Source organism: Bubalus kerabau, chromosome 19 (genome assembly GCF_029407905.1).
Source record: "Bubalus kerabau isolate K-KA32 ecotype Philippines breed swamp buffalo chromosome 19, PCC_UOA_SB_1v2, whole genome shotgun sequence".
In the NCBI taxonomy this organism is placed as follows: domain Eukaryota; kingdom Metazoa; phylum Chordata; class Mammalia; order Artiodactyla; family Bovidae; genus Bubalus; species Bubalus kerabau.
Genome location: NC_073642.1, coordinates 40,629,198 through 40,651,637, shown reverse-complemented (window position 1 = coordinate 40,651,637; position 22,440 = coordinate 40,629,198). Strand labels below are relative to the sequence as shown.

The following is a 22,440-nucleotide window of genomic DNA, read 5'->3' as shown; positions in this document are numbered from 1 at the left end:
AGGATAAGTCAACCGAGGCAAAAAGGGAAGTGTAATTCTTTTTCCTGTCCAGGAGGCAGAAAAGAGGGAATTGTCAAATAACCTTGTGACCTGAACTTGCCGGGGAACATCACCTTTAAATGCAGTTAGCATTATGTTTGATACCTGTAATCTAGAAATCCAGTAAAAATAACTCGATGTTGTTAACCGCAGCGCAAATGTGAAATATCTCTACAGCCAATCGGACATTTTCCTGTTCTGCAGGAACATTTGGAAAATTAGGAAAATAGCCTTCACATTAAAATGTTTTTTTTCCTTGGAGTAGTAGAGTACTTTGCTTGAAGAAGTGGAACAAATCATGCCTGGTCTCTGGTATCATGTAAATATGCTGGCCTTCTATGTGGATGTAATCGTCTTAGCTATAGGCTGTAAATGTTCAATTATCACTTGTATTAGAAAGCAAAAGAATGGATATCAACAGCTCAAGGAACTTTTGCTGGGAAACTACAATATACATGTGTAAGTAATGTGAAAGTAAAAGACAAAACATAAAATATCTTTCAAACAACGTGAAAGTTTGTAGGGGAGATGAGTTATATGAACTTGGGAAAATGATAATATATTTTCTTGAATTGTTAGCTTGGTATAAAATCAGGGTCTCCAAGTTCAGAGGAGAAGGAATCACTATGGACTTGACTAGTCAGAATTGAATTTTCAGAGGAGATGGAACTTAGGCCAGTCAGTAAAGAATGAAGAGATACAGCATTGCACAAAAGAGAATTACATGGGCTAATTCAAGAAGCATTTATATTTGACCAGAAAGAATACATTTTACTTGGCTATAGAAATGTCTAAGCACTAAAAATTTCCTGCCACTCAAAATGATATGGTAAGCAGCTCATGTAGAATCTTGTTCTTGTAAATGACTCAAGTATCAGTTTGCACATTTATTGTCCTTTCTTCTCAGCGTCTTTTTCCAGCTCATTTCCGCATTTGAGGCACAGGAGTTGTACTGTTTGCTAACAGAAGCCCTGACAGCAAATGAGTTATCTACCTGCTGGTATACAACCAGAAGTAATATTGAATATAAAGAAAAGCTGGCCAAATTATGTCATAATATTAACTGAAGTGTTACAAAAGTAATTATTGGCTTAGATTCTATTCCATTATCTTGTTGGGAACAAATACTTTCCAGATTAGGTATTATCACAGGGCCAGTACCAAATAATATTAAGCATGTAGGATCTGATGAGTACACAAGCAAACTAGGATCTGGCAAAGAGTGGTCACAGCTGATATTACAATATACTGTAAACCACACCAGAACCAGCAAAAATCCAAAATCAAGGAAGTAAAAATCTAGGCACCTCAGTGACTCTAATAAATCAGAGGTAAGGATCAGCAGTGAAGTAGTTTGAGATGTTGTACTTCCTGCCATTCTAATTAGCTATCACTTACCTCTTTGAGTTTCAGTTTCTCATCTGTAAAACAGAGTAATGATTCCTGCCCATGTAATGAAGTTGTAATAGAGACTGAAAGAGATAAAGGATGTGAAAGGCATTTATAGAATGCAGGTGTGGGGTGAGCCAAGGACTTGGATCTAGGAAAAGGATAGCAGAACAGTAAGCTACGCAGTTGCTCTGGCGGGTAACCAAGAATTGATTGTATAATTTTAGAAATTATATGCAGACTTCTGTGTGCAATTCCCAAGTGTTCTTCAGTCATACTGTTAGTTGTACTTTTTATTTCTTGGCATGAAAAAGCAAAAGATAGAAGAAAGTTGTAAGGTCTTTGCAGCATACATAGATGTGTCAGAATGAGAAAATTCCTTTATCATGCTTTTTTCTCTGTTGATATAGACATGGACTCAATACAATATAGTACTATATATTGGTGTGTTTGAGCTCTCATTGTGCTATTTGATCCTCACAGCAGCCCTCTAATAAGCATTTTGTTTTAGTCTCTGTATTTATGAGAAACTAAAAAGGTTAAATGACTTGCCTAAGGTCACAGAGTGGTCGGGCTTGGACTTGAAGTCATTGGTTGTTGTCTTTTTTTTTTTTTTTCTTAGACAATTGGTTTCTATTTATTTACTTTTATTTTGGCTGCACTGGGTCTCTGTGACACTGGCGGGCTTAGTTACCTGCGGCATGTGATGTTTTAGTTCTCCGACCAGGGATTGAACTGCGTTCCCTGTATTGGAAGGCGGATTCTTAACCGCTGTACTGCTAGGGAAGTCCCTATTTCCATTCTTTATAGCTCACAGTTTTGCACAGCAAAGGGTGCTTATTTCTAATGTCTTGATATTTAAGAACCTATAGGCATTCCCTTGTGGCTCAGACAGTAAAGAATCTGCCTGCAGTGCAAGAGACCTAGGTTCGATCCCTGGGTCAGGAGGATCCCCTGGAGAAGAGAATGGCAACTCACTCCAGCATTCTGTCTGGAGAATTCCTTGGACAGAAGAGCTTAGCAGGATACAGTACATGGAGTTGTAAAGAGCCAGATGCAACTGAGCGACTAACACTTTCAATTTCAAGGAATATTTTAAACTCATTAATTATTTATGCTATTATAATAAGCTGAGTACCAGCATTATAGAGATATTCTTACCAATAACATATCAGTGAATTAATCAGGATTTGTGTGCAAATAGTATAAACTTATCTCTCACTAACTTAGATAATTTATTGACTCACACACTGGGTAGGTCCAGAAGGTGAGCCCCATTCATCTGGAACCTGTGGTTCAAGTGACACATTTCTCCATCTCTCACTCTGCTTTACCTTACGGTGTCTTCCTTCTCAGGTAGACTTTTCATGTGGTGCACAGTGATCTCCCAGCAGCTCCAGGCTAACATGCTACCCATTGTATATGACTCAGAATGGAAGCATAATTATCTCAGTAGCTGTAGATTCTCTGAAAGGGGCACTGATTGGCTGTGCTTAATCCCGTAATACCCTGGGAACAATCGCATTGTCACCGCAGGAGCCAGGCTCTGATTGGCCCTGTGGATGATGGAGAGCCCCTCCAGGTTGGAGAGAGGTAGTTCCTGCAGTGAAAAGATACTAGGCTGAAAACAAACACAAAAGCATTAACAGGCGTCCACTATAAAAATAGATTTTTTGTGCAAATTAAAGTGTGCTTTGAAAACTAAGAAAAACAATTTTTTGAGGAAAACCTAACACAGCAAATATTACAGATAAATTGGTGATAGTAAAATTAATTAAATTTTGAAAGAAAAAGATCACTGATCTTCTGTAACATTTGCCTTGTAGCCAAGCACTGCTTAACACACTTTACATATATGAACTCAGTTGTCCCAAACCTTTGAGTAGATACTATAATTGTTTTCATTTTAAAGATGAGGCAGTGTGGACATAGAGGGTTAAGTGGCTTCCCTTAGTGGGCTAGGTTGCAGATCCTATCAGCCTGCTCCAAGCTAGATGCTCTTGCCCACTGCATTTATAGCTACTTGATTATCCTTCTAATAGATGTAGCCATGCTGTCACATTAAAATCTTAGTATGCTTTCCCTAGCTTAGAGCTAATATAGCAACATAATTTTTACTAATGTCTAAAAAGACAGGGAAAAGCGATCCTGTAGTGACAAAGATCTGAATTGAGAACTCTCCCACTCAGCATCTTGGTGACCTCATCTAAGTTACTTACTCTCTCAGGTCTCAGTTTTCTTGTTTGAAATATGGTGATACAAGTTCCTAATTCACTAGGTTAATTATTAAATGAAATTGCACTGGCAAGTAGTTAGCAGAGTGATTGACATAACTAGATTACCTTAAATGTATCGAACACTGTCTATTTCAATCACTTTACATGATCAATCGATCTGTGTATATGCACATATATATGTATTTATTTGTTTATGCACATACATATATAATTACACATGTAACTAAACACATATATTTAATTACAGTTATATATATAACCAAATACTTATAAAAATTATATATAGCTAAACAAATGTAGTCAACTACTTGTGGCTCATATGGTAAAGAATCTGTCTGCAAGGTGAGAGACCTGGGTTCCATCTCTGGGTCAGGAAGATCCCCTGGAAAAGGAAAGGGCAACCCACTCTAGTATTCTTGGCTGGAGAATTTCATGACAGAGGAGCCTGGTGGGTTACAGTCCACAGGGATGCAAAGAGTCAGGCACAACTGAATGACGTAACACTTTCACTTCCATATAAATATAACTAAATAAGAATGTATATATATGGAATTTAGAAAGATGGTAACGATGACCCTATATGCGAGACAGCAAAAGAGACACAGATGTAAAGAACAGACTTCTGGACTCTTGGGAGAAGGCGAGGGTGGGATGATTTGAGAGAATAGCATTGAAACATGTATACTACTGTATGTGAAATAGATCGCCAGTCCAGGTTCAATGCCTGAGACAGGGTGCTCAGGGCCAGTGCACTGGGATGACCCTGAGGGATGGGATGGGGAGGAAGGTGGGAGGGGGGTTCAGGATGGGGGACACATGAGCACCCATGGCTGATTCATGTCAATGTATGGCAAAAACCACTACAATATTGTAAAGTAATTAGCCTCCAATTGAAATAAATAAATAAATTTACACACAAAAGAATGCATGTATACAATAAAACACTCCAGAATGAATCATATGATTACAGATTATTGCACAGGAGGAGACTTCAGGTAATCATGGAAAGAGCAGAGTTCAAGAACATTTCTGTTCCTTTTAGGGCGGTGTTGTGAGCTGCACTTTCATCGTTGTGAGCATTTGACCTTTACTGTACGCTCAGTTGTGTCCAACTCTTTGCAGCCCCATGGACGGTAGCGCGCCAGGCTCCTCTGTCCATGGGATTTTCCAGGCAAGAATACTGGACTGGGTTGCCGTTTCCTACTCAGGGAATTTTCCCAACCCAGGGACAGAACCCATGTTTCTTGCACCTCCTGTATAGGCATGCAGATTCTTTATCACTGCACCAGTTGGGAAGCTTATCCAATACCACTTGTCAGTAAGTAGACATAGCCTCATTCTCACCTCCAGCTTTAATCTTGTACTAGGTTAAGCTTAGTCCTCAGCACATAGAGGCTATGACCTTTCTCAGTTCCTTGAAAGGACTCTGCACCTATTTTAAAGTAGTTGCTTGGTTAGCAAATTTACTTTGTCTTATGGAAAGGGCAGCCCATTATCACTTACACATTTTTAAAATTGTTTTTGTTGTCCAATCGTTGTCATGTCCAAATCTTTGCGACCCCATGGACTGCAACACACCAGGCCTCCCTGTCCTTCACTGTCTCCTGGAGTTCGCCCTAGTTCATGTCTGTTGAATTGATGATGCTAGCCATCCTTTGCCTCCCTCTTCTCCTTTTGCCTTCAGTCATTCCCAGCATCAGGGTCTTTGTCAATGAGTTGGCTATTCACATCAGGTGACCAAAATATTGGCGCCTGAGCTTCAGCATCAGTAATCAGATGAATTTAAAAAGGATTGCACCTTACTATGGGGTCGTGCAGAGTCGGACACAACTGAAGCAACTTAGCAGCAGCAGCACCTTACTTGATCATGTACCCATATGCCATTCTTTCATTGCATTTTTAGCATTGCCACAGGAGCAAGAGTTAGGCCGGGCTATCCTCCCTGTTTGTCATATCTGGTGCATAATAAGAGTGACTTGGGTGGATACTGCCGAAAAGAAACCCAGAAAATTATAAGCAACACTTGCAATAAGAAATAGGGACCAAGGATATAGAGCTTAGAATCAGGAAATGGAAAAACTAGCTAATAGTCAGAAAAATAGGAATATTCGCAAGTAGGCAAGGTAGGGGTTTACTAATAATTTTGCCAAAGAACCTCCTTGATGATGGCTCATTTTAAACTACCTGTAACTGTCTAGTTCTGAGTCTATAGCAGACATATTTTAAGTTTGGCATGTCAAGAGGAGCTGGCTAATAATGAAGATTCCCAGACTGCACCCCCATAAACTGCCATCTTGCTCTGAGAATGAAAGAAGCCCATGAAACACACTTTCTAAAACACTGCTCAGATCTCCTAAAAGACATAACGGCTGACAGCACTCTAAAAAATGTTTAGTAGGTTTCTAATGTTCAAATTTAGATAAATTAAAAGTTTCTCTCATTTGTAACTTTTTGTATTCACGTCATTTTCTTTATCCGATATTTAATATCAGGATATATAATTTGTTCCAAATGTTGAATGTATTTCAACATAAACTTCCATGATAATAGTAAGAAAAATTAGTAAGGAAAAGCTTCTTGATAAACTTCCACTGTCAAGACTAAAGGAGAAAAAACACCCCAGGAAATGCAAAAAGTTGTACAATAGTTATGTGTGATGAAGAAGAAACTAACGTGTGTCAAGATTTTGAGCAATGAAAGAAATATAGGGAAAGAGAATCCTTTTAACACTTGAAAATTTTCTTTTGAGTGGACATAGGTGTAGAAATTTGATGCTACAGAATGTAGGTTTATAAGTTATAGGCTATAGGGGGCATGAGATGTAATCATATAATTCATAATAGTTATATATAAATTGTTCCATATATTGTTTATTAGTTTTAAATTTTAGAAAACCTTTAGACCATGCATGTCTAACTTCATGGTACTTATGTGTATGTGTGTGCTCAGTCACTTGTGTCTGACTCCTTGCTACCCCATGGACTATATAGTCCATAGAATTCTCCAGGCCAGAGTACTGGAGTGGGTAGCCTTTCCCTTCTCCAGGAGATTTTCCCAACTCAGGGATCAAACCTAGGTCTCCCACATTGCAGTCAGATTCTTTACCAGCTGAGCCACAAGAAAAGCCCAAGAATACTAGGGTAGCCTATCCCTTCGCCGGCGGATCTTCCCAACCCAGGAATCGAACCAGGGTCTGCTGCATTGCAGGAGGATTCTTTACCACCTGGGCTATCAGGCAAGTGTGAAGGTCAAATGAATACTCCTTTCTGCATTCCTTCAGCTGGTCAAGATCCTAACACATGCAATTTAAGTTATTCTGTTTTATAAATGACTTTATTATACAGCTTTGTTTACCCTTGAGTATATGCTTAGAATAAGAAGCGAGGTGACACTGGTAACCATGTGAAGTGGATTATATAGCTAATGAGGTGAAATATAATTTGCCTCAGTGCAAGTCATCTTACCAGGAGAATGATGACAAACCTGCAATGGTAGGAAAGCCTCTGTTAGAGTAAAAATGCATTTCCATCATCAGATTGAATTGATGTGTTCAATTAGAGACACACGGGAAATTTGAGGAAGGTTAGTAATAGACCATGACAATCACCAGATAAATTACTATTTTTTTCCTTCTGAGTTTTGATATTCCTTTATATGCCATTAGGGAGGCAAGCAGGCAGTAATCAACACAGAGGCAACCTCGGAAATTGTCTCACAACGAGCTCACGACCCCTGCAGACAGGGATCATTTTCTGTGCTTGCAGGTGAAGCCTGAAGAAGCACCTATTCTCAACTCACCTGCTGTGTTGTCACTGCTCAGCTTCAGAGTCACATGGTTAGTTGGTGTAATCAAGAATTAAGATCAGACATAAAGCCTTGACATATGTGATAAGGAAGAAAAGAAAGAAAATGTCCTTGCATTAATCCTATAACTTGTCTTTAGTTCAAAATTATCAACCTGTGATGGTGCACCCGTGACACAGGTTTTTTCCACTGTGTGATCTGACAGTCTCAATGGTAATATTTCTTCTGCATCTTCCCCCTGATAAGCACAGCTGTAGTTTATTCTTCCATTTGGTCTCAGTCCTCTGCTGACATTTATGTTCAGTCCAGAATATATGGCATCCCAAGGCATAGAATGGCTATAATAATATACCACTAAATTTATCCAAGCATCTAAATTTTATTTTAAAAGCATTTTTTTTTTGCCATTCAGTGTGGTAAATTCAAATAAAATTGTTCACAAGTGTGTTTTTCCCCCAGAAATTGGAAATGAAAAATACAGCCAGTACAAACACAAAGCAAAGCTAAATAAAAGCCTAGCCCCATTACCACATGGTATGTTTTCAAAATCCAACAGCGTTCCAGAACGCTAAGCACTTAAGTTGGAAGTAGCACTTTGCCATGAAAAGGAACCAGCTGTAGGTCCCTCTTTCACTACATATTGTTCAAAACAAAAAATAACCCCATTGAAAATAAGCCTCGGGTAGATGAGACCGAGAAATCCAATGGTATGAGAAACAAAAGAAAGACAATTGTCATTTAAAAATTAAACTGTGTTTGTAACAGTTTATGAGGCTTGCAGATCCAGCAAGCCTGCTGAATATTAATGAATAGATTGATTTGTCAACATATTAGCACCACTGTCAGACGTAACAGCATGGAGGAGATACAAGGGGACAAGGCAGTGAACTACTTAAAAATGCTTGACTGGGTACAACGAGATTCTATCATGACTGATCAACTAAAGTAAAGGATGTGGGTCAGGACTTCCGCTGGGTTTTAACACTTTAAACAACCTCTATTAGATATTCTAGAATTACTTGTGTTTAATTTTCTTTAAAAACAGTCTGCTTTTTGTTCACTAATAAGAAACTTAAAAATTTTGAGCCAAAGGTATACAATGGTTTAAATAATATCTGCTTAGTAGACTGCATTTTTAAATACATGTATGTTTATATAATATAATTTTACATAGTGTATATATATATTGTTTATAAACATATGTCAAATTCCAAATTAATATCTTAAAAGGTGTCCTACCAGGAAAGGAACCATTTGATAACAAATAAAATATAATTAATGAGGTTTTTCTCTAACAAATGATAATTTGTAGAGAGAAACTGATCTGAAGAAGTTTTAGCAAGAACATTGGCTTTATAAATGCTCAAAATTGACTGTTTATTATGATCCAATTGAAATGTTTTCTATATATCCCAATCATAAAAATGTCAGTTCTGAATGTATAATACATCCTGGTTGAATTGAAATGTGACATCTAAATATGTGTGGAGCTATCAGGATATAGGAACAAGAAATGTTAAATATTCTGTAAGTTTGCTTTCTTTCACCATAACAATAATATTTCAAAATATAGAATGTTAAAAATCTTACCTTAACCCTATACTCCACAGTACCAATACACTGAGCAGTTATCCAGAATACTCCTAAGTCGCTACAGTAATAGAAAATATACAGTTTTATGAGGAGCCCTATTTTTTTTTCAGTTTGAACCTAGCACAGTGAACAAAATGTCTCTGGGTTTTCATCCACTGGTAGAAACAAGCCCAATCCTTTTTCCAAATAAAAGCTCTTCTCAGAGGTTTGAAAACAGCCATCATGTCACTCCAATCTTCTCTTCTCCTGGGCAGTCAGTTTTTCCTTGAACCACCTGTTTTACATCTGTCCAAACACTCCCCTCTTTGTGTTCTTTTTAAATCAAAACTCAAAACTGATCTGACTCAAGGTTTAATGAGCCTGAAGTAACATGAATTCACCATTCCTTTATTATAAAGAACTCATTTCTTTTAGCAGGGCTTAAAATAACACTTGATTTATGGATGAAATGTAGACTCATGTTGAGTTTACTGTGCCTTTAGAATTCTGGATTTTTTCTTGTAAATATTGATAAGCCACATTCTTCAATTCTGTACATAGCCTGGGTTGTTTTTAAATTTCTTTTGTGGGGTGCATGTGTGCTCAGTTATGTCTGACTCTTTGTGACCCCATGGACTGTAGCCCACCAGGCTCCTCTGTCCATGGGATTCTCCAGGTAAGAATACTGGGGTAGGTTGCCATTGCCTTCTCCAAAGGGTCTTGCTGACACAGGGATCAAACCTATGTCTCTGGCATCTCCTGCATTGGCAGGTTGATTCTTTACCACTAGCGCCACCTGGGAAGCCCTCTTTTGTGGGGGCAGGAAGCTAAATAGAGGACTCTGTTTCGTTTGTCTCTGTTAAACTTTATCTTGACAGTACAGCTGTATATGTATATAGTTATTTTAGAACTTATTTGTGTAATCCAACTTGTTTACTCTTCCTGTCGGCATCCTCTGAGTAGAAGCTATCCTAAAACCTTTCCGTTACCTTCAGTATGTCTTCATTCCAGAATTCTGAACAAGATGGGATTGAGGACAGATACTTTTGTTTGTGTTTATAGCCATCTATTCCAGGGCACTTTGGGCAATATTAAACTGTTAACTGGCTACTTTTAGTGTTATTCAAAACACTAGTGTTTTTGTTATTCAAAATGCAGTCTGAGGATCCACCTGGGACTCTTAGGTTCCAACCCAGACTTATCTAATCAGAATTTTCAGTTTAAGATCCCTGGATTGTTCATATGCATGTAAAAGTCCAGGAAGCACTGCTTTAGCACCGTCTTTCTCAGCCAGAAAGAAAAGTGAAAGTGTTAGTCACTAAGTTGTGTCTGACTCTTCCGCAACCCCATAACTGTAGCCCGCCAGACTCCTTTGTCCATGGACTTCTCCAGGCAAGAATGCTGGAGTGGGCAGGCATCCCCTTCTCCATGGAATCTTCCTGACCTAGGGATCAAGCCCAGGTCTTCTGCATTGCAGACAGATTCTTTACCATCTGAACCACATATTAGAAACCTTAGCTGCCTGGTGAGAAACCTGTATGCAGATCAAGAAGCAACAATTAGATTCAGACATGGAACAACAAACTGGTTCAAACTGGAAAGGAGTATGTCAAGGCTATATATTGTCATTCTGTTTATTTAACTCATATGCAGAGTACATCATGCAAAATGCTGGGCTGGATGAAGCTAAAACTGGAGTCAAAATTGCGGGGAGAAATATCAGTAACCTCAGAAATGCAGATGATACTACCCTTATGGCAGAAAGCAAAGAGAAACTAAAGAGCCTCTTGATGAGGGTGAAAGAAAAGAGTGAAAAAGCTGGCTTAAGACCCCAACATTCAGAAAACTAAGATCATGGCATTTGATCCCATCACTTCCTGGCAAATCAATGGAGAAGCAATGAAAACAGTGAGCGACTTTTTTTTCTTGGGCTCCCAAATCACTGCAGATGGTGACTGCAGCCATGAAATTAAAAGAGGCTTGCTCTTTGGGGAAAAAGCTATGACAAACATAGACAACAAGTTAAAAAGCAGAGATATCACTTTGCCAACAAAGGTCTGTACAGTCACAGCTACAGTTGTTCCAGTGGTCATGTATGGATGTGAGAGTTGGACCATAAAGAAGGCTGAGTGCCGAAGAATCTATGCTTTTGAACTGTTGTGCTGGAGAACACTCTTGAGAGTTCCTTGGACAGCAAGGAGATTGAACCAGTCAATCTTAAAGGAAATCAACCCTGAATATCCATTGTAAGTACTGATGCTGAAGCTCTGATACTTTGTACAAGTGATGTGAAAATCTTGGTGCTGGGAAAGATTGAGAGCAAGAGAAGGGGGTGACAGAGGATGAGATGTTTGGATGGGATCATCAACTCAATGGACATGAGTTTGAACAAACTCCAGGAGATAGTGAAGGACAGGGAAGCCTGGCATGCTGCAGTCCATAGAGTCGCAAGAGTTGGATACGACTGAGCAACTGAATGAGGTTCTTCCAAAACTACTGATACCTGGAAGTTGCTCCTCTGAAGATTTTTTAGTTTGCCTGTGACTTGAGTATCTGCATTTAAAAAAACACCCAAAAGCCAAAAATCTCTTTGAAGTGAAAATGAAAGAAAGAAAAAAAACCACCTAAAACTTCATTAGAATAATATATTTTAATTGAGATTTTTAAATTTGGTATCAATTTGGTATCAGTTTGGGGGCTGCTGTATGCTGCATTTAAACAATTCATGATTTCCAGTATTGTTTTTCTAGTCTTTAGAAGGAAATTAAATTGAATGTGAAGCAAAGGAGTACCCAAGGATGGAGTAACTTTCTACAGAGGAGAGAACTGGGAAAGACCCGGCTTGAGTCTCTAAAGGTCTTGCACTTCATTGGATTGCAATAATTGACTCAGGAACGAATGAGATGATGATTTCCAGCGGCCTTGTTTGCTGCTGGCAGCCTCTGGTTTCAGCCCCTGAGAGGAGAGTCCCAGTTAGTGTTGCTGGGCAACAGCTTGCTGGGTTGAGAGCTGGAATGTGAAGGGTTGCAAAACGATTTTTTAAATAAACACACAACTTACCATCAGCATGAAGCAAGCCAAAGGGAGAAGTACTGAGCCTACAGGATGACAGGCAGTGAAGCAGAATGGAAAGGGGGAGAAGAAAACAAGGCGCTCAGTGGCGACCAATGATGACTCCAACACAGGAGTGAGTTGTGATCTGGCTTCTAATTTGAAAAGCTGCACCTCGCTAATCTGCAGCTGCACAGAAGACAGTATGGAAAAGCAATTCTTTAAACTGCCTTGTCTGTACAAAACAGGTCAGCCCCAGAGTTTCACAGATAATTTCTCTTGTGTCAGATAAACGTTGTAAAATAAACATGATCTGTATTGCAGATACTCTCAGCGTTATTCTGATTTTCTGATGGAAGCCACTGATCCTGTGATCTGTTTGTAGAGATGTGATGTCCTGCCATCCAGGAGTATTTTTAGCCAAAATATACAAACCATATGCACATAATGCGGATATTAAAACTTAGAGCTGAGAAAATGCATATTTAAATTTCTAATTAATGTATTCAATCTACCAAATGCTATTTAGCAAGCATTTTCCTAATACATTAAATGATGCGTTTTATTTTAAATATTTATGAAATTGTGAAAAAATGAATATACAATCTGGGCAAGCTTAAAGAAGCTAAAATCTAGTAGGGAAAATGGGGAGACAGGCAGGTACCAAAATGATAAAAGATGGGAATTGGTGGACTTCTGTGGCAGTCCTGGCTGGCCCTTTCACCTCAGAGGGCAGTTCTGTTCAGACCTGGCCCTTTCACCTCAGAGGCCCAGGTTTCATCCCAGGTCAGGGACTGAAATCCCACAGGCCAAACAGCACATTCAAAAAATTTTGTTTTTTGTAAAATGTAAGGTGACTGAGAGGGGTGACCTGAGGGACCTAATATGTCTTAAAAAATATTCAGTTCCATTCTTTTTCTGGCCTGTTCTCCAAGTTTTGGAGTCCTTTCGGTTTAGCTGTAACACGTGCCACTGTGCCTTCTACGCACTCAGAGCCTGTGTGTCCATATACGTGGTATTTACTTTGAAATGGAGAATGACTGCAATATAGATTCCACAATTTCAGAGATGATTCTGAATTTTGACACCTGAAGAAAATAGAATCCATACAATTAAGAGTCTGATGGAACATTTCTTTTCATATTAAGGTATAAAGCCCTTCAGCACCTGTGTATACCTTTTAATTTTATTCTTGCTCAGATACACTTGTACACCTGCCAAACAGGCTGCACAGAACTTCAGCTATCCCCACATCTGCTGAAAGTCCATTCTGGTTAAAAAAAAAAAAAAAAAAAAAGGAATGTTTGATAAATTTTTCAAATTATTTTACAGGACATTAGGAGAAAAATAACTGGTTAGCCAAGAATTTGTTGTAGCAAAAAAGAAACATTAGGCACCATAAAACAGATTTTCTTTGCTTTTATTTTAATTTATGGGAAACATTAATATAAATCCATGGCTAGAGACATTTTAGAAAACACAAAATGCTATACTTTTGAGAGGAGATTCTTTAAAATAAAAATATGAACCATGCAATTGTTTAAAATTTTCCTGTGAAAAAGGAAAAGACTTCTCACATTGTCCCAATGTCGCTATTTGAGGTGCTCAGAGAGCTTGCTTTTAAGACTATTTATTAGTAATATGGAAGGAAGAGATTGAGTTCAAGGGTGAATCAGAGAACAGAACTCTCAGAATAAGAGTAGAAAGGCTAACTCTCAGAGTAAATGGGCAGGTACAATCAGAAAGTAATTCTACTACTGTCTGAAAAAGTTGATGACGTATTTACTGCAAGAGAGGGAGGAACCAGCCACTGATAGGGAGGAGGGCCTCAAATTGAGAAAATAAGGGAAAGAGGGTGTAAAAGGAAAAAAATATAACTCAAGAGAATGGAGGATTTTCCTGCACATATTTGGCCCCAGACACAACAGTTATTCCAAAGTACATCTGCTTATTGCCCCAAACTGGAGAATCCAGCCCTGTGTAGCAATCAACTTTACCTCATGAAAAGCAGATACTTCAGTATGTGGTGGTGTGTGCGCTCAGTTGCATCTGACTCTGCAGCCCTATGGACTGTAGCCTGCCAGGCTCTCTGTCCATGGGATTCACCAGCAAGAAGACTGGAGTGGTTTACCATTTCCTACTCGAGAGGTTCAAACTCACATCTCCTCCATTTAGGAGGCAGATTCTTTACCACTGAGCCACCTGGGAAGCGCATTGGAATAGGTACTTTTTGCTATATCTATGGAAGGAAGTAATAGGTATCAGGAATTTGAGATTTTCTCTGCTTCCCCAAATATCTCTTTATCATGGGGCTCTATATCTTCCTGGAGCTCCAGGACACCTGGAGTTTTCTGCTTCCTTCTAACCTTCCGCCTTGGGCCCTAGTATCCTGTTCTGACATGCCAGCCTGTCACTTTTCCTTCTGACTTCCTATCCTGCTGCAGTCCTCTTTGTGACTTCTTATTTCCCACTGCCAAACCATGGTCCCTTCCTCCTTTGCTTTGTTTTTGAAAGAAGTTCTCAGAATGGCTCAATTTTGTATCTGTCTTTCCCATTGTCTCCTTTCTCCCACCTTGCACATCCTTCAGTTTCAGAGGCAAGTCCTATCAAATTCCCTCTGGATCAGAATTCCCAGTCTTGACTTGAATTTTGGAACTGGAGTTGAGGTCCCATTTGGAATTATTTCCCTGATGTCGGCTCTTTTGGGGGACTGCCATAGCTACTCCAGTTTTACTAGTCTTTTTACTCCATTACTATTGGCTTCCTTCTCCTCTTAGCTCAGATCTTTACATTTGAGGCTTGCACTTAACAGTCTCTGTTGGGAGCTAGTACTTGGGGAGAGGGTGGGGGATAGTGGTGGCACAAGAGAACACTCAATAGCAACTGTAAACTATGATGTTCAGAGCAGGACATACTATATGATGAAGAAGCTGACAGAGGTGTTCTTAGAGCCATGGTGGATAATTATATTAGTAAATCTTGAATAAATTGGGAGAGATACCAGGATACTTAGAACAGACCAGAGTTTTCTGAATTTCTAAAAGAGGGAAAGAATGGATTCTGTAATCATTCAGGAAGAAGCTTAATAGTTGTTCTTGTCTAAATCCTAGAATGAGTGATGAAAAGTTTGCAAACATTTAGAAAACTCTGGTATTAAGAAGGAAATGACTAAAAACCAGTACTAGTCAATAGTAGTTTACTTAGAATCTATTACCTTAGAGTAATTACATTCTTTTTAAGTAGTATTGACAGATTAGTAGAGTGAATAATACCAAGGACTGATGTTTCTTAACTATAAGAAAGCATTCGGAAAAAAATCTGCCATGGTAGCCTTTCAAGAAGACGATTGCATATGGACTGAATGAGATACTCTTGGGAGGAAACGTTACTCATTTATCAGTGTGTTCAGATAATTTATAGGCATGGCAGTTGTGAGTTTAATCTGTCATAGAGTCATCAGGTTCTGTGTTTAAGCTTTATCCTGAAAAAAGATTCTTCGTAATTTGATTAATACGTAGCAGACAGGCTTATTCAGTTTGGAAATGGTAGAAAGGTAGAGGATTAGTCCTTTCAATGGCAGAGGATCACATCACATTCAGAATAGTCTTTGAAAGCCAAAATGTTGAACTAAAGTCAGAAAGATAGGTTAGAGAGATAGATAGATCTGTCTATATCTGCGCATTTGTGTACACAGGAGTGTGATAGAAACATAGAAGAATTTAATGTTTATTGTTGGAAAATTTTTTAATTTAATTAGATTTTTACATTATTATCATCAGTTAATAATGACGAGTTAATGGTATGACGTGGATGCTGGATGCCACAGTATTTAAGAGCATGGGTTTGGAATCCGTTCCCCTGGGTTTCATCTTCAGCTGTTACCTGGAAACTGTCTGACCAAATTTTGTGACCTTTTGAAGTTCCAGTTTTTCCTTTTATATAAAATAGAGGTAAAATCATAACTACTTTTATATGCTTGTTATGAGGACTACCTAAGACTATGAATGTGAAATTTTTTAAAAAAGGAAAAATTTCATCCTAAGCCTTATAAATAATACCTATGTGTTCATATCAAGTTGGTAGCTAATTGTGAGAAAAATTCTGGCCTATTGTGAACAAGAACAGCTGGTAGACATACAAGTTAGGGTGCACAGAGAAACTGGGGAGGCTGAAGGGCAGCTGAAAGAACTGCTGAGAGCAAGGGTAAAGTGAATCACAGTCCCCAGGACTTGAAGAGCTGTCACGTGGGATAGTCAAGTTCTCCATTGCATCTAAAACATAAATAGGATTAATGTGGGTAAGTTGTAAAAATGATGGCTTTGGGCACAACATAGGAGAAAATAATTCTTGTCACTAGTATCATGAAATATTATTGACATGTGAAATACTTTGGAGCACTGGAGTTAGTCACTAGGACTCTAGCTAGTTACATTTCAGAAATGCTGAAGAAAGCACTTTTTCTTTGAGGAGGGTATTAATAAAGGTCAAAGATTTAGAATGGTGCATTTTGTCATTTTATATGTATGCATATTTTGCCTTTGGAATTGCCTTTGCACTTGGGAGCTTTTCAGAGCTTTATCATGAACTTTTTTATTGCCAGTGTCGTTGCCAACAGTAATCCCTTAAGGAAGATTTGGTGAATAAACAGATAAACAAATGACACATACATGTGATGGATGTGGTCAATAAAGAGAATATGTTTAAAACACACACACACTTTAGAGTCTTTTTAAAAAATGAGTTCAGTGAAAGTATTTTGGAGGGTGCATTTAATGTTGGGTTACATGAAACTTGATTAATGAAAAGGAAAGGATTTAAGAGTTCTAGAAATAATGGCCAGTGGAATGGAGCTCTCAAACACTAGTGATGGGCCTGTTTTCTCAGCAACATCAAGTTCACAATATTTAACTAATGTCCGACATTTAATAGTTATTTCTGCTGCCAAGAGCCACAAAATGTAGTTGTAAATGCACAGACACACACACACGTGTATAGACACACATGTCCTGTCTAATTCTCTCCTTATGTCCTAAAGTCTTTTCTCTTGGACGTGTTTGTCACTGGCTTGCTGTGCAAATTCAGGTCAGCTGGGTACTGCGGCTGTAGTCGGACTTGTGATTACATGCTTCACTCAGCAGAGCAATTTTTTCATCTTCATATATTTCATTCCCTTCACACACATCGAGTTTCTCCTCTGGCAGTACTTCCCTCCCCATTAGGCAGTGTGGTTCACTGTTGGGGCCCATTTGGGCACAAACCAGACTTTTTGTCAAGTTACTGTACTCCTACCTTCCTAATTATAGAATTCAAAGCAGAAGGAGTGAATTAATAACATGTCCTTATCCCCTGTGGCGTCCGGGGCAGTGTAATGTTTCGACATGCTTGCCGGAGCACACGCACTCTCCTTTCTCCCCTTATTCTCCATTTTTTGCTGTGTGACTTCACAGCAGCCAGAATGGAAGGTGCACTTTACTCACCAGTGAGTAAATCATGTGAATGAATGTTTTAAAGCCCAGGCCCGATACACAGTTCACTGAGAGAACTATACTTTCAAAAGCTCTCTGAGAACACATGCTTGGAATTTGAAATTGTACTAAATACTGTGTTTCTAAGGTATCCTAGCTAAGGCAAGGGTGTAAGGGCATAGACAGCATTTAAATGTGTGTTGTTACATTTACTTTCTCCAGTGAAAAAGTTCTTAGCAGTTTCATTCTGCAGTCCTTCCATGCAAGCAAATACTTTGAATATTAGTATCAAGAGCTACAATTCTGAATTACCAAAAGCCTGTAGGAATCATTTCTCTTTGCCAGATAACAGAATTCTGATTCATTCTGATAGAATAAAGTTACTTTTATTTTACAGGGACTTCTGTAAATGAAGTGTTTTCAGATCCATTCAGAGTGAGTGATGTAGACCAAGCAATTGGGTCAGAGCCCCCTCATTCAGGACTTGGTACTTGAGCAAGTTGGGGAGTGAATTTGCATCTTTGTCAGATACCTATTTAAGGTATTTGGTAGGAAGATCCATCTCTTAAGAAACTTAATGACCAGGATAGATTAAGGGAGGGAATGTCTTCTTTGGCAAAATGTGAATGTTTCCATTAGTTTGGCAGATTTCACTAAATTCTTTTGGGGAGGAAAATGCTAGTGGAAAGAAAGAAATGGGAAGTTATTATCGGAATGAATGGGAATCATAAGCTAATGAACTTAATAAAGAGTGAACTGTTAATGTCAGGACCAGCCCAACAATGAACCGCCCCAATGGAGCCGTGTCATAGCAGAATAAAGAAAAAGAAGTCTCAGAAATAAACTGGGGATCAGGGGGCTGATGCCATTCACAGGCAAAAGCCCAGATCCTAATCCTTGCATGCCTTTATTGTTAACTTCTGCTTTCTTATTCGTGCTGTAGAGGTATCTGTTCTTTACCATCTCAGATCAGGGATAAAGATATACAATGCACAGTCCTCAATGTCAAACCTTCAGGCCTTTCATGACTTTGTTTAGCCCTTCAGCTAGTGACTCCCTTTCTCAGCAACTCCCTCAAGGCTCTGGTTAGGGGAACAGTCACTAATGGTTTTCTGTCAGTCACATCAGTACTTCAAGATCTTGTTTTCAAGGTGTCTTTCCAGGATGTACTTTTTACTGCTCCCAGCCCTTTGCCTGGGAGTGATGAGAAAGTTACTCTTATTTTTCAGAGAGGCCCTGTTAATCATAGTACAGGCCTGTGCATTGCATATTCCCTATAGTTAGTGGTATAGGCTGAAAATATAGTTTTTGGAAAGGCGATTGACACATGATACTCTAGGTAAAATGCTCTGTAGACTAGATAACTAGAAGAATCACCTTTTTCCTAAATTACACTGTGTTAAAGTCCCCATCAGAGGCTGAGTACAAGGCTGGATGGTTTGTGATTGTAACTTCTTGGAAGAATTGCTGTTAGGTTGCTTCCTGTTCCCTGTGAAACAATGAAGACTGATAAAATTGTAATTCAGTGGTTAATTTTAAAAGCAAATTGAAAGAGACAAGTGTTTCACCACCGGATCATTGGGTTTTTAAGTTAATCATGAGTCATGTCTATGTTGTGCTTTATTTTCTTTTAAATGCGATGTGCAGATATCTGTCACTTAATTCAAACACTACAAAGCCAATTATGTGTATTCAAACTTTAAACACATTTTATACAAAAATTAGTAAATGCTGTCTCTTGAATATTAGTTATATCCTGCCATTAGTGCAACATCTTTAAATGGTATATATTTAAACAAAATTCCAACTTCAGAAAAGTGTATTGAAAACTAAACCAAAAGAATTCACATCATACTCACAAAGACTCATATGCCTTCCTCTACAGTTATTTTCAGTTTCATTTTTTTAGGATCCAAAATAAAGTTAAGGCCAAGGTTTTAGAATTCTCAAGAGGATTTTTCTTCAGGTTCTAGTGTCTGTTATCACTGTGTTGCATTTAACTGTGTGAAAGAGCAGATGTGAAATAAACTATAAATAAATTATGCATATGTTTCAGATATATCATCTATTTTTACCAATAATTTTTTTTCAGCCATTGATCTTATCAATAATTTGCTGCAAGTGAAAATGAGAAAGCGCTATAGTGTGGATAAGACCTTAAGTCACCCTTGGCTACAGGTAAAAAGTAATCATTGGATATTTTCTTAGTTGAATAGGCTTCTAAATCTTTAAAGATCTGGATACTATGTGTTAAAAAATCTTGTATCATATTTTTGAAGTATAATTATATCAGTGTGTTTGCCAAAATGCATGCAGCTTCTTAGGATTTAATACTTTCTAACTGTATCAGGAAAAATTGAATAAAAGAGAAACATACCACACACACACCACAGCACACACACCCCCAAAACAAAAAACAAGAAGGAAGGGTCATAACATAACTTCAAGAACCAGATTTCAGAAGCATCTGTACGTGTAATCCTGATAAATATCCAAGTAGATGCCCATCTGGTCATGCACTGTACTCGTTTGGGAGCTGTATATTTAAATCCTAGTTAATACTTGTAAAACAAATTTATAGTAGATATAAAGCATATGCGTCTGTTTGTTCTCTTCAATTTTTTAAAATATTTTCACATTGAAAATTAAAGTTTAGAAAAACAACCCTCTGAAATACTGAAGGATTATTTGTGGGCATTGAATTCCAAAGAACAGCAACATTCTGCATTGCTTAACTGCAAATATCAACTGCACACCTTCTGATGCATGATATCCTATAAACAATATGCATTTGCAAAGTTTAGGCAAATAAGATGGCTTCGGTGCTGATGCTGTTACTTCAGGGTGCCTGAGGAAAGGCACAGCATGGTTGGAGTGGAAGAGAAAAGGGTAACATGTATGTTGTGGGAACTAATAAGAAAGAATGCTTTAATGAGTTACAGTCATCTCTGGGGTAACACTTTGCAATGTCTTCCTCAGGATTATCAGACCTGGTTAGATTTACGAGAGCTGGAATGCAAAATCGGGGAGCGCTACATCACCCATGAGAGCGATGACTCGAGGTGGGAGCAGTTCGCAGGCGAGCAGGGGCTGCAGTACCCCACACACCTGATCGACCCAAGCGCGGGCCACAGTGACAGTCCTGAGGCCGAAGAAACAGAAATGAAAGCCCTCAGTGAGCGTGTCAGCATCCTCTGAGTTCCATCCCCTATAATCTGTCAAAACACTGTGGAATTAATAAATACATACGGTCAGGTTTAACATTTGCCTTGCAGAACTGCCATTATTTTCTGTCAGATGAGAACAAAGCTGTTAAACTGTTAGCACTGTTGATGTATCTGAGTTGCCAAGACAAATCAACAGAAGCATTTGTATTTTGTGTGACCAACTGTGTTGTATTAACAAAACTTCCCTGAAACACTAAACTTGTTATTGTGAAGGATTCATGTTGTATTTAATGCATTAAACCTGTCTCCACTGTGCCTTTGCAAATTGGTGTTTTTCTTACTGGAGCCTCAATTTGGTCAGAGTCCACAGAACCTGCCCATGAAACAGTTCTGTGCACCCCATTGTTGTCACTACAAGCAAACTCTTGAAGAGTAGATGATTACCAGTGTTCTATGAACAACTCCAAAACTCATGTGGAAAAACGAGTGATGGAGGCTAGGGGGATCGGGGGTGATTATGCAATCCTAAGACGCGAGTGCATGGAAAAGTTTTACTGTATATTTTCAAATCCTTTGCCTGCCTGGTGTGCCTCAGTATATTTAAACTCAAGTAAATGGGCCTACGTGTGCCTACTACTCTTAAGCCCAAATGCCTTAGAAATGTAACTGCCATTTATAGAACAGGTGTATTTCCCCCTTTCTTACAATACCCTGCTGTATTTTAGGAAATCAGCAGCTAAGCAACCTTTTGCCTTTGTGTATTTTTCAACAATAACAAATAAATATTCTTGTGAAAATCTGTGTCCATCTGACTGAATTATTTTCATGTGTAATTGACGCTAGTGTTTTCAGGCCAAGTAGGAGTCACGGTTATCTTATGGCCTAGAACGTAGCTTTATCCACTCTGCAGCCACAAAAGTATGATTCCAAAGGTACTGAAACCTTTCTGCCTTGCATATCATCTAGTTTCCTATAGAAAAGTGAAAAATTACCAAAACCAAACAGTATACTTGGAGACATAAGAGTATTACAAACAGCAATCTTGGTGTAACTTCCTGATTGATTAGAAAAATGGCTCTAATTTCTTTTTAAACAGGTAGGTTTGGAGGTGAACTGCAGTAACACATCAACACTGGAAAATTCCTCACGTGAAAGCCAACTTAAGTAATGTTCTATAGCCTGGGGAAAATAAAACTAGTATTGGACTTTATCAGGCTTCAAGTGTGTAAAGTCAATACTTGTGGACTGTTTTTCTTTGTAGCAGGATGACAGTGAATTAGCATGTATTACTGTTAACTATATCCCAGAAAAAAATTGTAATGTTTGGAATAATTTTATGTGTAGTGAGCCAGCTGAATGTATTTAAAAAGTATGTTAAGACACAAGCTTTATTTATACTTGGAGGAATGGGAGAATAGTTGATCTTTCCAATGGTTAATCACTATATGTTTTGTTATTATTTTACGGAATTTGGAATTTATTCTGTGTAAGTCAGAGGACACCAAACTTCTTAAGCAGAAGGATAAGCAACATCAGCAAGCTCACTCTGCCAGCAAGAGAGTGGATTGAAGCCAGGGTAGGGATGAGCCAAAAGACCAGGTAAACCATTGTAATAACTCACAGGGGATGATGAGGGCCATGAAGAAATGCAGTGATAAATAGGGAGCTAGGTGGAGAGGTATGTATAAAGATGTTGATAGATGGAATCAATGAAAC

The 22,440-nt window shown here is 38.5% G+C and overlaps 1 protein-coding gene across 1 annotated transcript in view; it reads left to right on the top strand.

Annotated features, from left to right (window-relative positions):
• Positions 1-21,049, top strand: part of PRKD1 (protein kinase D1) — a 348,924-nt gene extending 327,875 nt beyond the window's left edge. Inside the window, exons 17-18 of the mRNA XM_055556386.1 lie at positions 19,650-19,735; positions 20,537-21,049. Coding sequence (XP_055412361.1) covers positions 19,650-19,735; positions 20,537-20,755 — 305 coding nt within the window. The 3' untranslated portion in view covers positions 20,756-21,049. The remainder of the gene's footprint in view (positions 1-19,649; positions 19,736-20,536) is intronic.
• Positions 21,050-22,440: the final 1,391 nt, after the last annotated feature.